At 42.8% G+C, this 14,652-nt stretch overlaps 1 protein-coding gene across 1 annotated transcript; it reads right to left on the reverse strand.

The window, feature by feature from the left end:
- Positions 1-1,461: 1,461 nt before the first annotated feature.
- sap30bp (SAP30 binding protein) lies at positions 1,462-13,827 on the reverse strand. Its single transcript, XM_018660196.2, is given in 11 exon segments — positions 1,462-2,132; positions 2,350-2,440; positions 2,950-3,008; positions 3,101-3,213; positions 3,336-3,427; positions 5,005-5,093; positions 8,996-9,035; positions 11,421-11,465; positions 13,056-13,165; positions 13,718-13,736; positions 13,738-13,827. Coding segments are annotated over 11 exon segments (912 nt in total). The 5' UTR covers positions 13,813-13,827; the 3' UTR covers positions 1,462-1,953.
- Between the last annotated feature and the right edge of the window lie 825 nt (positions 13,828-14,652).

A 14,652-nucleotide genomic window follows, 5' to 3' on the forward strand; every position in this document is an offset into this window, starting at 1 on the left:
CACGATTTCCTGTTTCAATTTGTCCATTTTAAGCTTGAAATTCATCTTTAGAAGTTTAAGAGTTACATAACCAGCTAATAATATCACTGGGAATGAAGGGTAAAGCCTGACACACACTAAACGATTTTTAAAATCTTACCCGATTCAGAAAATGTGAGAGACCACACACACGCAACAACTCCAAATCTCCCGCCGTCAAAAACAAACATGGCGGACGACGCCGTGTCTTGTTCGTTGTGCTTCGTCTTCAGCCAGCTCGCTTCCTGATTGGCTATCGTTCCGTTCTATGTGACAATCCACAGAGTGCGTGCTCGTCTCTCCCCCAACACACAACAGGATTTCTGATCTGAAACTTTAAACGTGTTTAATATGTATCTGGACGGCTCTGATCGTCTTCGGTGCAGATCAGGGAGGGTAAAATCAATCTGAACACACCTCACACTACAGGAGAATCTGAGAAGATCACCTTTTGAACCATCACATAATCAGGCCTTTGTGATTAAACGATAAACGGCCTGATTATCCTTTAGTGTGTACAAGGCTTTTAGCTAAACAGAAGCACAATCAGAATACAAAGAAGTCATTGCATATTTTCAGTGTTTAGTTAAGAAGACTGCGCCCAGCTTCACTATCCTGCAGTGTGAAAGGTTAGGAGAAAATATTTGTAGCTTGCAACAGTAAACAAATGGGATGGGCTCCTAATATTCTTAAGAACTCTTCATTTGTCCACGAGGCAACAGGGAATTTTAACCCACCTAAACACAGTTAGCCTTCACCCTGGGCGGAGCTCTCCTCAACCTCTTGACGCTGATGAGGAAGAGCATGAGTCAAACTCCACCTGGAAAACACAAACTGTACCTTCACCAAGAGAAAAGACAAAACACACTGAGAGCGAGTGTTTGTTTGTGGGCGTCAGCGAGAGAATCTGCGGTCCAGATTCAGGCCAATGCCTGCAGTCAGTGGAGCGTGTTCCCAGTAAAAGAGGAGTGTCCTTTAATTTCACAGAGCAAAGATGAGGAGATCTGCTAAATAACAAAACATATGTACAGAGAATGTTTCTGGATGCCAGCCTGTTTCTGATTCCACAAAGAGAGCAGTATGAAGTGACTTCAGTGAGGTGGCAGGGCTGGATGATCAATATTTTCATATTTTGAATTCTTAATTTTCAAGTGTTAAGGCTGATTTCTGCTCCTGAGTGAAAAGGTGAAGAAACCAGAGGGTTAATTGTGGTTTTATTTTTTTCTTTATGGTCAGAACACGTGAAAAATCAGTGGAATGTTGCACAAATCTGAGGTAGAAAAACAAAAATGATAATAAAATCAAACCTAACTGATGTAAAACCTAACACGTACCTCTGCTGTGATTCATTTCTGTGCACGCCATTGACTTATATCACAATAACGTTGCTGTTTGCCCTGGAAGATAGTCACAAACAGTTTTTGAAATAAACATTAATCCAACTGAAAAGGCAACATCTGATCCATTTATTCACCATATCATCAATACATATGTACAAGTGTAAAAAAATCTTAGTTCGGAGCCAAGAGCAGATGTTAATGAGGAAAAAAAGCTGAGAAACGATGCACGTGTTGAGCTAACTGCTAAAGGAGGCAAGAAAATACTGCACAACCACGGATATAAAAATAAACATTTTATCGAGGGTCTGCAGGAGACGCTTTTCCTTATTCAACCATCGCCATGTTCTCTTTAAACTAACAGTGTAAAACAATGAATGACATGAGCAGATCTGCTTCACGCTCAGGTTTTCAGAGGGGTCTTCACCATGCGACAGTCCCAGATACAGAAGGCAGTCCAGTCTGAGTCCGTGTGCAGCAGAGGGCATTTGTAGGTCGTTTCTAAAAATGTCCGTCAGTTCATTTGTCCCCCCCGGCTTCACGTACAACACAGGTCGTCACTCGCTGTTTGGATCTTACCGACAAACGTCTGTCGCGCTCACTGCTTCGCCTTCTTCAGGATGGTGCCCACCGCGGAGATGACGGTGGTCTTGGTGCCACTGGCGGTGGTCGTTACGGAGACGACGGCGGGCAGCGTGGCGGTGGTGGTGATGAGCGTGGGCTGGGCCAGGGTCACGGGGATCGCAGAGTCCCACTTGCTTTTCCTCTTCTGGGCCTCTGCTGACGACACATGAATATTTAACGTCACAGAGAAAACTCTGAAACCACTTTTCCAAGAGCTTTAACTAATGAGCTCGCTCCAAGTGTTCAGACTTGTGCTGTGTTGGTAAATGTGTTGCGTAAATGCGACCGGGCCCGACCCAGTTTTACAGGAAAAGAGCCTCGGGGGGCTGAAGTGTCACGTGTTCAGCTGTGAGGTGGTGGAGCTGTTTACCTGTGGCTGTGGTGGTGGTGGTGTTGCTGGTGGTGGACGCCGCCGTGTTGGACGGGTTGGTGCCCTTCTTAGTCCCCGTCACAAACTCAATCTGTGAAACACACAGAATATAAAAGCATTTATACACATCTCTGCTGCTGTTTCATGTTTAACACAACAGACGGCTGCTTCTCTCTGAGAAACTCTGAGGACGTTTTGTGTGTTTCGCTCGAGGGCGACGGGGGAAGAAAATCACTCATTCCCTTTGTCTGCTTTCACATCAGAGTGCTCCTCAGTTACTGTAGCCTGCATACCACCGACTGCATTTCACAGCGGACTGAATAATAGAACAGCTCATGCAGGGTACATGTCGATTCAAGTCAAGTTTCTAACGAAGGTGCAGCTGCTGGAATGATGCTGCGGCCGACGATAGCAGCGCTTATCATGTTGCTTCCTGAACACGTTAGTAGAAGACACTCGGCCTCGGCTCTGTCACGGTATTTACCTCTGAATGAGAGTTTCAGAGGTAAAGACGAGGCTCAGCTGTGAATGATTTCTACGTGCGCCTGACGAAGGATATAAAAGTAGAAAATAAGTGCAGCTGCTGGAGACTTGTCTCACCTTGGTGCGCTCCTTCTTGGCTTTCTCCAGTTTGTCCATCTCCACTTTCTGAGCTTTAGCTGGAAGGAAAAAAGACGAGAGAGTGCACGAGTGTCGAGCTGTAATCAGACAGGGGATGAGCTGCGCGGAGGAAAAGATCAAATCAGCTTACCTAGAGCTTCGTAGTAAGAGTCTTCTGACCAGCCGTGAGGATCAAACATGTCTTTTGGGTAGTTTGTTCCCAGTTCATCTATACCGCAGAACTGAATGAGCTTCTCGTAAATACTGAAAGAAAAACAAAGACAAACCTGATCCATTTCCACCAAAACTCACATCTGGCGTCACGTGTAAACAGCTCAGTGTGTGTGTGTGTGTGTGTGTGTGTGTGTGTGTGTGTGTGTTTGTACCTCGGGTTTCTAAACTCCTTCTTTTTCTGGATGACACTGTTTGTGTCAAAGTCTCCATGGAGCTTCCTCTCATACAGCTTGTGGATCCTCTCCTGTTACACAACAAACAGATCGATGGAGGACGTGAGCGGACTGCAGGTCACCTCCGCTCTGACTCAGCCTCCTCCACGCTCAGCATTTGGCAGGACACGGCGTCAAATAAAACAAAACCTATATACGGTTTATATATGATGGAGCCAGGGAGAGTGTGAATGGAGCTTTTGTATCTGATACCGCTGGGAAATATTTGACAACCAGGTTCACTGAAGCCACAGGGAGCTGGCAGGTGTAACCTGGGCAGTGATGAATGAGGCCTAACATGGAACAAGATGGAGGAGGGGAACACTGATCCTGTCGAGCTGTAGTAATATCTCCTCATTATCTCCCACAAAACTGAGGCCTAACAAACCTGCATCCACCTCCTCTTAAAACACCTGAATGCTTTAAATCCTGCTTTGTTTACATCCTGGTGCGCTGAATGTGTTTAACATCAACCCACATGCACAGTGTGAACAATGTTTTATCTACACCAGACCACTGTTAATACTAAATCAGGTGATTCCTTTTTTATTTCAAACGAGTCTATATAAACTTTGTTGGAAGTCTTCAAATTCATTTACAATGTTATTAAAAAATAAATAATATTACCTCTGTTCATATTGTTTATTACTAATGGAGTATATTTTTATATCTTTTATACTTTGAAGATGGGTGTTATATTATTATCTTAACATTATTGTTTTATTTTTTCATCTTTCTGTTTGTATTTGTGAGGTGGAGCACGGCAACACAGCAATCCTACAATGGATCAATAAAGTATTCTGACTGATTCTGACAGTAAAGTTCAGTTTAGAGACGATGGAGAGACTACATCTGTATAAACAGTTTTGTTTTTTGTTTTTTTGGAGGGTCGGTCACAGACAGATCTAAGGTAAGATCTGATGTAAAAACATCAGCTTTCTGAGGGGACGTACGCTCCTGCTCCTTCACAACCCCGAGGGCAGGGATATCCAGGCGGTTGTGGCGAAGGTGAATCATTAATTGCTCATGATAGGTGGGGGAGTGCCAGCCCAGCGGGGATACTGCTGAGCTGTTCACTTACTAAGTCAGCTGTGTGCCCCGACCTGCCTCAGCTCCTCGCAGAGCAAAACCTCACTGCAGCTAAACCGAAATGAACAGCAGAGAGAGGAGAGAGAGAGCGAGGAGAGAGAGAGGAGAGAGAGAGAGAGAGAGAGAGAGAGAGAGAGAGCGGTGCTGGTGATACTAGATTGATGGAAGATGACACTGTGCGCTGGTTTAATTACAGGGGCGAGTCTCAGAATTTATGCAGCCGCCAGAATTTATTTCTACCCCCCGAGGGAACGGGGGAAACTTCTAAATTATTCACTTGGCGTGGAGAACAGGTTATTTTGACTGCATCAACACCAGACTCTGAGCGAGGCAGCGTTTAAAAGTTTAACTCCTGAGTGCAGACTGTGCGTCTGCTTACGAAACCAACATGTTCCTCCAGGAGACAAATAAGAAGTCTTCATCTTTAAGTGGGATAAATTTAATAGCTGGAAAGTGGTCGCAGACGTGCTCAAACACACAACACAGTTAAATAATCACGTAACAGTGGAGGAGTGTCTACCTGCAGCTGGCTGGAGCAGCGTCCGGGGGGCTCGGGGGGGATCCTGATCTCATCAGGTGACATGTTCCTCACCTTCTCTGAGAACAGAGCTGGCAGGGAGACAGAAAAGTAAACATGAGCTCTTGTACTTTCTCATTTCTCTGCACCGTCTTGCATGTCTTTACCTGCAGGAGAGGGTTTAACTAAGAAGCCGTTATTGTTCGAAAGCGGTGAAACGGGACGACTGAATCTGTTTCTGCGTTTGAATAAACAGATGACACATCGGAGAGAAGGTGGGATATGGCTATGTGCTGGAGAACCAACTCCAGCGGCTGAAACAAAAGTTCACTGTGTGGCAAACATCGCTGCTGCATCCCGTTGTTGTGCACGTCGGTGGGTTTTACAGGGCAGTGTGGTATGAGGAGTGTGTTCAGTGCAGGGAGTGGCTGCTGTTGGGGCTTGTAAGGAGAAGGGAGGCTCCTCACCCCTCCCCTTGCCTCCCCTCCCTCCTCCCCTCCCTTTGGACCCGTCCCTTGTTTTGCTCTCCCTGCTCAACTTGTCTCCCTGACTGCAGGCCAGGCATTCTTCACTGTCACTCTGTATCCCAATCAGACAGATAGTCTTTACACTCATTCAGCGTTGTCAATCATACTCCGAGTAAGTGCTGCAAGCTGTGCATGTGTGCATGTGTGCATGTGTGTGTGTGTGTGTGTGTGTGTGTGTGTGTGTGTGTGTGTGTGTGTGTGTGCAGGAGCTTTTGCGTCTGCTGATAGTGCAAATCGTCTACAAGTAAAAACTTGACTGGACATGAGAGGGTAATTTTCTGCAGCTTTGTCTCGGTGTTACCAAGCACTTCATCTTACAAAACACAAAGAGGAAAATTCCACTGAAGCTCCTTTAACTGTGTCGTTTACTTTCAGTTGACGTTACAATTTCCAGTATTTCTCAACAGCTGCAGCAGCTTTTCAGGCAGATATTATTCAACTCTAGATTTACCAAAACACACAACAATTTCACCAGGAAGTAAACTGGAAAAAAAAAACAAGTTGCTGCATAATCCTGGTTCTCCTCTGCATCACATGCTCAGATCATTTCCACTGCTGAGCCCACAGACGACATTCAGTCATCAGATTACTGTGTAAGTATATCTGATGTGTGGTATTAAAGTTGTGTTAGCTAGACGCTACATCAGAGACGCTAAATATACACTAGCTAACTTGTTTATGTTTATTTCATCAAATATTAAAGTTTCACAGTCATTTTTTTAGTTAGTTTTAGTTTGTCTGTTTCTGACTAAACAACATGTATGTGATACAGTTTGTATAAATTACCTCTAATTTCTAATTCAATGTTTCCAAAATTCCCCATCTTAACGAATTTTCCACTCCATCTGCAGCCCAACCTGCTCCTAACGAAACATAACAAGACGTCTGACATTAAACCACAACATACGTCTGCAGACCATCATCCTTACTGCAGCTCTTTACCACTGATCTCCTGGTTACACATCAACTGAAATAAACTCATATCTGCAGCAACAAGTATCAAAAACTGAAAGCTGCTGTTAAATTCTCCACTGATGAAACAGCTGCTCACTCAAGTGTCTGTATAAAGTCCTGTGTGTATTGTTTTTTTCTTTATATGTTTATGTCTCGTTTGGTGTTTTACTCATATTTATGCCTTTTTTATAACGGAAATTTCCCCTGCTGTGGCACTGATAAAGGATTATTTTATCTTGTGTCTGCTCAGATATGTAATATTGTTTTATTATTGTTTGATCAAAGAATAAGTAACTGTAGGAACTCTGGACCCACTCTGCCGTCCTCCTCAATCCTGCTGATCACGTGTGATAAGGACTTGCTAACCCTCATCTCCCAACATGCCTGGAGAAAGTTCAGAGGAGGAGCAGCACCTCCCCCCTCAGTTTAACTCCTGAGCTGATATGGTTATGGTTTACCTCCCCCGCCAGGGTTAAAAGGAGGAGCAGGGCGTTGCCTTTGTTGGCGAGACACATGAGTCAACTTGAGCATGTATGTACGGACGCAGGCGCACACACAATTCTGAGCAACAAACGAGCGAGTAACGAGCTTTATACACAGAAAATACTGTGGCCTCCAACAATAAAAACCTGACAAGGCAAGTCCGATGAGTCACAGGCGTTAGGTGTGAGCGCGGCGTTTCATTAAACAGACATGCACAAACTGTCACAGACAATAACGCACTGTAGCTGCAACAAGGGTTTAACACTGTGGACGCCAGCTAATCCGCTCCAGACAACCGGAGATTTACTTGATAATTTCACAGCCTTGTTGGACAAACTCTAATTTAAACACCAAAATAAACTCTGTAGCCTCCAGAGGCAGAAATACCCTGTTTATAATTCAGTGTGGAGGGAAAGCAGCACAGTCAGGAAGAACATGCGAACACAGAGCAATAAAAAAGACAGACAAAAGATTATATTCTGCCTCAGAAAATCACCATCTGTCTTTCCGAAAAACAGACAGAGAGTCACAATCTGTGCCCTGAGGGTCTTTTCTGGACGGACGGACAAAGTCGGTCCCTTCAGCGAACAGACAAAGAGCTGTCTTCAGCCCGCTGACAGGAGGCCTTTCGCCAGACACACTGTGACATTTACTGACAGACAACACAGAGGAGCCAAGGCTCTGCTGCAGGAATGTCAAGTGTCCAGGCCGAGGCTGTGAGTCACACCCTTGCCACTGTACTACACCGACGGTGATGGTGACTCGGTCTGATTCCTTTTTATGGCTGCCACAAAACCAGAGGAGTGTCGGTTATCGCCCCCCGACGTTCCTCGTTGACGTTCTACAGCTGAAAATTCCTGCACCTCCTGTTAGCGACGCAGGAGACGTAGCTGCGTTAAGGCCGCCACGAAAAAGTGATTACATTTTTCGAAAGGAGGTTGATTCTTCTGCGAATAAAAGCAGCACAATCACACAACCCTCTGCCTCCTTGAATGCACTAGCATCGCTCTCCTCTGTTATTCGGCAGGTAAATACTGAACGAGCGCTGCTTTGTATAATCTGTGCCGTTATCTTCACCAGGCCACAGGCCCACCAACAAACAGCAGACACAGGACGTTTAGTGTCATGAGTTTATGGTCTGAATAAAACACCACTCCCTCTTATCACTCATTTCCTGTCAGATCTGATGCTCACTAACAAACATCCCACACCTGTACAGGTCAGTCATTACTCACTAACCGCTGGTTAAAGCCTCACAGCCCATCTGTCAGTCTGACACTCACCTGGGTCGAGTTAGTCACTGCACCAACACCCAGCCGACACAATGAAAAGTAAAAGTCTCATTTTTGATTCTGATTAAATGAATAAACAGATTAACTCATTATAAATGATTAATTATTTTCAGTTCCTGCCCCATTATACCTGAAACCATACAACTAACATTACTGCTTATGGCAGGCAAGAGAAAATAAGACTTGTTTAAACATTATATATCTACAGAGGCCTGGAGGGGACATGGAGGAAAAAAAATCTGAGGGTTAAAAAAAAAGAAGTACTTTTGCAAGATCTCGAAAAAGTTTCTTGGGATCTCACATCTTTTTTTATCCTCTGGGACTCTGTATAAACCATATATACCTTCAAAGGCTTTTCTGGGGAAAGACTTCAGGTCCTTCAGGCATTTTCATTGGGATACACTGACAACAGCTTTGTCCGTTAACCCGGGCACTGATCTTGTCTGCATTTTTGTTTTCTCCTAGCTGTTTTGGATCAGTAGGACCTGATTAGTTTAAGTGAAATGATGAATAAACATCCAGAAAGCTGAAAAATCAAATCTGAATGGTGAGGTCTGTTGTCGTATCAAACAACAAATGTTACTGAGCAGAAAAAAACAAGTTTCAATCACAAACTCTGATCAGATTTTGTTCCTCTGATACTTTTATCTCGATCTCAGCTGTAGAATGTGTTGACAGAGACTGCCGCCATCTTGTTTTTACACTTTTACACAGAGTTATGTGTGGATCTGTACTTACCAACAAGCTCATTGGGGTCCTTTCTTTCTGCTTCTGATATCTGTAAAAAAAAAAAAACAGAAGAGGGTGGAGAGGGGAAGGAGAGAGAGAGACACATGAGATATTTAGGTCTCCTTTAGACAGGAGAATTAAACCATTAACCCTCAGTGGAGAGAAATACCAACAGCACCAGTGGTAGATATTACTGAGCCATGTTCTCAAGCTTAATTAGAGTTAATTACATGTGGGATGACAAACAGCTAAAGCCAGTTCTGGTGAAAAACTGTGAAATTCCTTTTGTACCTGAAACCCACAAATGCAACAAACTGCACAGAGTAAAAGCAGAAAGGAGAATAGTTTCTAAAAGAGTAATAGAAACCAGAATAGTAAATCTAGGCCGTTTCCAGTGAATGCCTCGGCTCGGCAGGAAGGAGGAGTCTTGCACAGCCTCTAAAATATGCCGCCTGTTGTGCCAGCACTGTGGGCATAACACAGGTTCAGAACAAAGGAACAGTGCCGTTATTCACGGGCATCACGTCGTCACCTAGCAACTGCACAGGCAGATCAAAGAATTGTCCTGAAACTGGCCAAATCAGGAGGAGGAGGAGGAGGAGGAGGAGGAGGAGGAGGCGGCTGCTGGCAACAACCCAAACCGAGAACATAAATAAATGTCACCTGCTGTTTGAGACAGAGCCAGTGAAAACTCATCACCTCACTGATCCAACATCTGAAGTTTCTCTCCCATTTGGCCGCCCTTCACAGGAAGGTCAGAGGTCAGTAGGGTAAAAAAAACTGCAGCAGTGGAGCAGCATCTTCAGGGTTTTTCTGAACAGAGAATTAAAGTTCAAAGCCCAAGCTCCACCACATCAGGAAAAACTGTAGAAAACTGCACCACCTCTAATCAAGATAAAAGTCTATTTTTAATCAACAAACTACTCCTCATTTCAGACCCTACACACACACACACACACACACACACACACACACACACGTCATCCAGCCATCTGTTTTGTATATCAGAGCCACATGGACTTGAAACCACTCAAACCAAGCAGCTGCCAAACAATACAACAGATTTATTCCTTAATGTTTTTTCTTCTCGTTTAGAGGAGGAGCCATGCTAACATAGCTAATGTTTAGCAGGTATAATGTTTACCCTGTTCACCGTCTTAGTTTAGCATGCTAGCACGCTAACAATCAGTGGTGAACACACAGCACAGCTGAGGCTGATGGGAAATGTAAATTGTGGCCTGATGCTGGTGCTAGAGGAGGGTCAGAGGATCACCACAATTAACAAGAAGATCAGCATAGTAAGTAGAATATCACTCCTACAAACCATAAACATCTGTGCAACATTTCAGTAGTTGAGTATTTCAGTCTGGACCAACTGACTGACGCCTTCAACACAGACTCTGCCAGCTCTTACAGCTCTGATCCAGCGTAAGCCAAGAGCTGTAAAAAATATCTCAAAAGATTTACTCAGTATTTAATTGTTCCAGTTAAATGAGGCCTGGGTTTTGTACTATGGCCTCCTTATCTACAGTTAGCCAGAACTGTAATAAAACACTCAAGTCAATAGATAACCTAACAATGCAACAATAATAATAATAATGATAACAAAGTGAAGTGCAAGTGCAGTCGGACACGTCAGTCAACTTCTGAGGGCTGAGAAGAAACCCAGTAAATACAATAATTATATCATAAAGTGAACGACACTGTTTCCATGACTTTGCTGGAAATGTTGCTTCTGCTCCAGGGAAATAACACAGCTCGTGTTTGATAAATGCATTGTTGTGCAATCACATCCGACGCACAACGTTACAATTACTGCATCACAAGATCCTTGCATTGCCGGCGCTGTGATCTGTGACACACTGAACAGACAAAACACTCTATCAGACTACGATCAAAGACAGGCTGTAACACAACGCCTCAGACACAGCAGACGTCCTCCGAGTCGAGTCGTATTGTTTCTGCTTGTTAGCTCTGTGACTCACTCTCACCTCGGTGACCTGTACCGAGCAGCACAGCAGGAAGCTGGCATGCTGTCCAGCTCTCACACACACACACACACACACACACAGGGTGGGGTTAGTATGGTACAACTGTGCAGGTCCAAGCAGTGTGCTCTGACAGAAACAGCACTGTTGGTTCAGCTTTTTGCTTCTTGAAGAGATTTAAAGACACATGAAGACGCAGCAGTCAAGCAACAAACAAACTACGAGTACAAGTGACTGACCTGGTCTCATCTACACAAAGCTCCATGTTAGTTATTTGAATGTTCATCAGATAAAACATAAAACCACAGCACCATCTAGTGAACATGCCTCTTCTCAGCGTGTCGTCCTCCGCCCCCCCTCGTTTTTTGGTTAGTCACAAAACAAATGAGGAATAAATCAGGCATCCAAATCCAGTCCATCCCACACCACGATGGGTGTTCAAATACCTCAACATCATCTGCGTCCCTCCCCTCGTCAGATTCTTCCATTTCCTATAAAAACAAAAATGCAGAGGGTTAACACTGTAAAGAGGAGATGAGGAGGGTGGGGGGGCAAGCAGCACCCAGCAAAACTGTTCGACTCTTTCCTTGTTGTTTTACATCATTTCTAGTACGACAGAGTCTTTAAAATGATTTCTAAAGTCCAAGTTTGATCCTTTGTTTGATAATATTTTAAAACTGCAACAGGATCTTTGTACATCTTTATTAAAACAGGCACAAATATCAGACTGTCCTGGTGTGTAACAGAGGCTCACACATCAGCAAGAGGAGAGGATTATATAACACAGAACAGTACTCTCATCTCTCTGTGTTTGGGCCTGTATCACTCCTCTCGAGCAGCTCTCAGTCGAACAATAATGCTCGTACAGTACTTACTTTGTTCACAAAATAAAAATAAAAAAGAACAGTCTGCACAGAGCGAGCACAGAAATAAAACCTCCACCCCACAGTTATGTAATAATAAACAGTGCTGTGATAGTTTTAACACTGTGTTACTCCTCTCTATATGTAAATATATAACTATCTAGTCATAAAACACCTCCACAGAACAGCTGCAGAAATCACCACAGCATTAAACAATTACAGCAGCAATCTACACCAAACCTATACATAAAGATATTATATATTAATATTTACTGTGCTGCACTTAACTGCCTGTATTTGTTCATATTACTTAAACACACAAATAAAAGATATAAGATATGCCACTTGACAGGGCAGCATTGAGTCGACCCAGTGATAATTTAAAACATTTGTCTGTTTCACAACTGTTTTTACAAATGTTACTGATGCAAACACACATTTCACAGAATTACAAAACATAGATTTATTTGATGTCTGTCACCTCTGCATTAAAAGAGCTGTCAACTAACCTGAGGGTGACACACGATCTATAAATGGTCTATAAAATGTCAGAAAATAATTAATAATAATGATGTAGGTTGTAGCTTCAATGTTAAATTGAACTCTGTTGTGATATTTGCACTTAACACATCAACTGCTGATGCATCAAGATTAAGCAGTTTTTACACTTCTGTCTGGTGATGATGAGTCACACTGGTTTTACTGAGCGCTAAAGCAGAGGCTTCATTCACAGGTGAAAAATTAATGACAATAATTTGATTGGATGAATGACTATTAATGATAATTAAAGATCTCATGGTTGGTCTAAATAATAATTCTTATTTGTAATCAATACATAATATTGCCCTGCCTCTAATGTAATAGCAGTATACTCACTTCAAAAGACTTTGCAGTACTAAAAATAGTTTAATTTAGTTTAGTTTGATTGTTAAGGGAGTTGAGGTAATACGATACCAGTCACCCTCCATCTGTACAAACACAGAGTGGCTGTTTCTGTGATTAAAGGCAAATAAAATACAGTGACACAACCAGAAAAGCACTGGTGTGATCCTCTCAGCTTCATTGGTGAAGAGTCAATGCATCATCAACATGTTAAAAAAAAAACCTGCATATTCTCCAACACCACACATCACTTAAAATGTAAACATCAGATGTCAGTGGAGTCCAGATGAATGAATTAAAATCTGGAGGAGAAGGACCGAGGACTCAAATACTGACCGAGTTGCTCTCTCTGCTGTCTTCATCTCCAGACACTTTGTCTTCGGCGTCCTCAGTTCGGTTCAGCTCATCGTCTTCGTAGCCGTACACCAGACCCCCAGCACGCCCCCCTGCTGATGGACAGGAGGAGAAGGACACAGCAAACAGACAGAAAAGCAGAGGTCAGATAATATCCAGAGGCCAGAGAGCATGTGTCCAAAAACAGAGACTAGCAGGGCGACAGGAGGACACCACAAAATTATATTCCGTTAAAAAATATATGGCAATATCATTTTACTAGAACAGCAGACTGACAAAGCGCTAAAGATGTAAAAATAAAACCTAACTATTTAATAACGTGTGAGACCGGGAATCAGGAAATGAATCCGATAACTTTACAGTAAAAAGAGATCTGTGTTAGTGAGATTTAAATGTTTTATACAGTCGTTAAGTAAACAAAACAACGAGAGTCTGTCGAAAACAACAACATATCCTCTGCTGAAACAACTTTATATGACTTCACTTCATAGTTTTCATGAATAACTTAAATATCATTTGTAAACGAGCTACGTTAGCTAGCTACAAGCTAATGCTAGCTAGCACATGAAGCTCCGGGGAAAGAGTTACCCAGCAGTTAGAGGCCTATTATACCTTAAAAAAATATTAAAATAGTTATAATATACCTGTCTCTTCTGGTTCTGGGTTCAGAGTCAGGCTCTGAATCGTCTCCATAGTCTGCCAAAGAGGAAAGTAGGGCACTCTTTTTACCGCTTGCCATTGCTGTGAGTGTGCGTCGCGTAAACGTCCGGTCGCAGAATGATAACGTCAGAGGAGTTCTACTGCGCAAGCACCGATTAGCACAGGGAAATGTAGTCCTTCTGTTTCTTTGGCGGTTCTCCTCGGTTCTGAAAGCCCACACCAGGGGTCAGCAGAGAGGTTTAACCAGATTAATTCTTTAGGAGCGAAATGAATAAATAAAACAGTTTTAGGGACACAAATCATTGATTTCTAATAGATGGTGCAAGGTCACATTTATTGGGAGTTTTCTATTTACGTTGTTGCCTACAAGAAGTTGCTAATTATATATCTTTAGTTGGAGAGGCAAATATCTTTGTCCTACAGTCTGTGGCTGGAAGAGGACAGAGGTATTGAGCTTAACAAATATTTTTTTTCAGTAAACGTTATTAATAAATTTCCATCATATAAGTTTTAGAACATCTACACAGCCAGAACACTAAAATTATGGCAGGAAAATGTTGTGTCCCACCATTTTCAGAGGCTTTGACGCTCCTCTGCATCATTCAAGCAATTAAATTCTTATGAAAACATTTGCTCACAACTCTCATGTCTTATGAAAAGTTACATTTGTTTCCTGGCTTTGTGTGTAAGTGGTTGACAGTGATGAGAGTTAAGGTACAAAGAGATTTATTATACCTAATGTACACATCTTCATATCATAGCCTTATATAATGTGAACATTTCAAGCATCAGTGATTTGTAGCTGTTTCATCAGGTACATTAATTAGACTGACTAGTAAAATAAACCTAGATAATCACAGATCTTTTAAAAGTTCACTTTAACTAATACAGAAATATATTTGTCAAAAGGTGTTTGCAG

Source organism: Lates calcarifer, linkage group LG8 (assembly GCF_001640805.2).
Source record: "Lates calcarifer isolate ASB-BC8 linkage group LG8, TLL_Latcal_v3, whole genome shotgun sequence".
NCBI lineage: Eukaryota > Metazoa > Chordata > Actinopteri > Centropomidae > Lates > Lates calcarifer.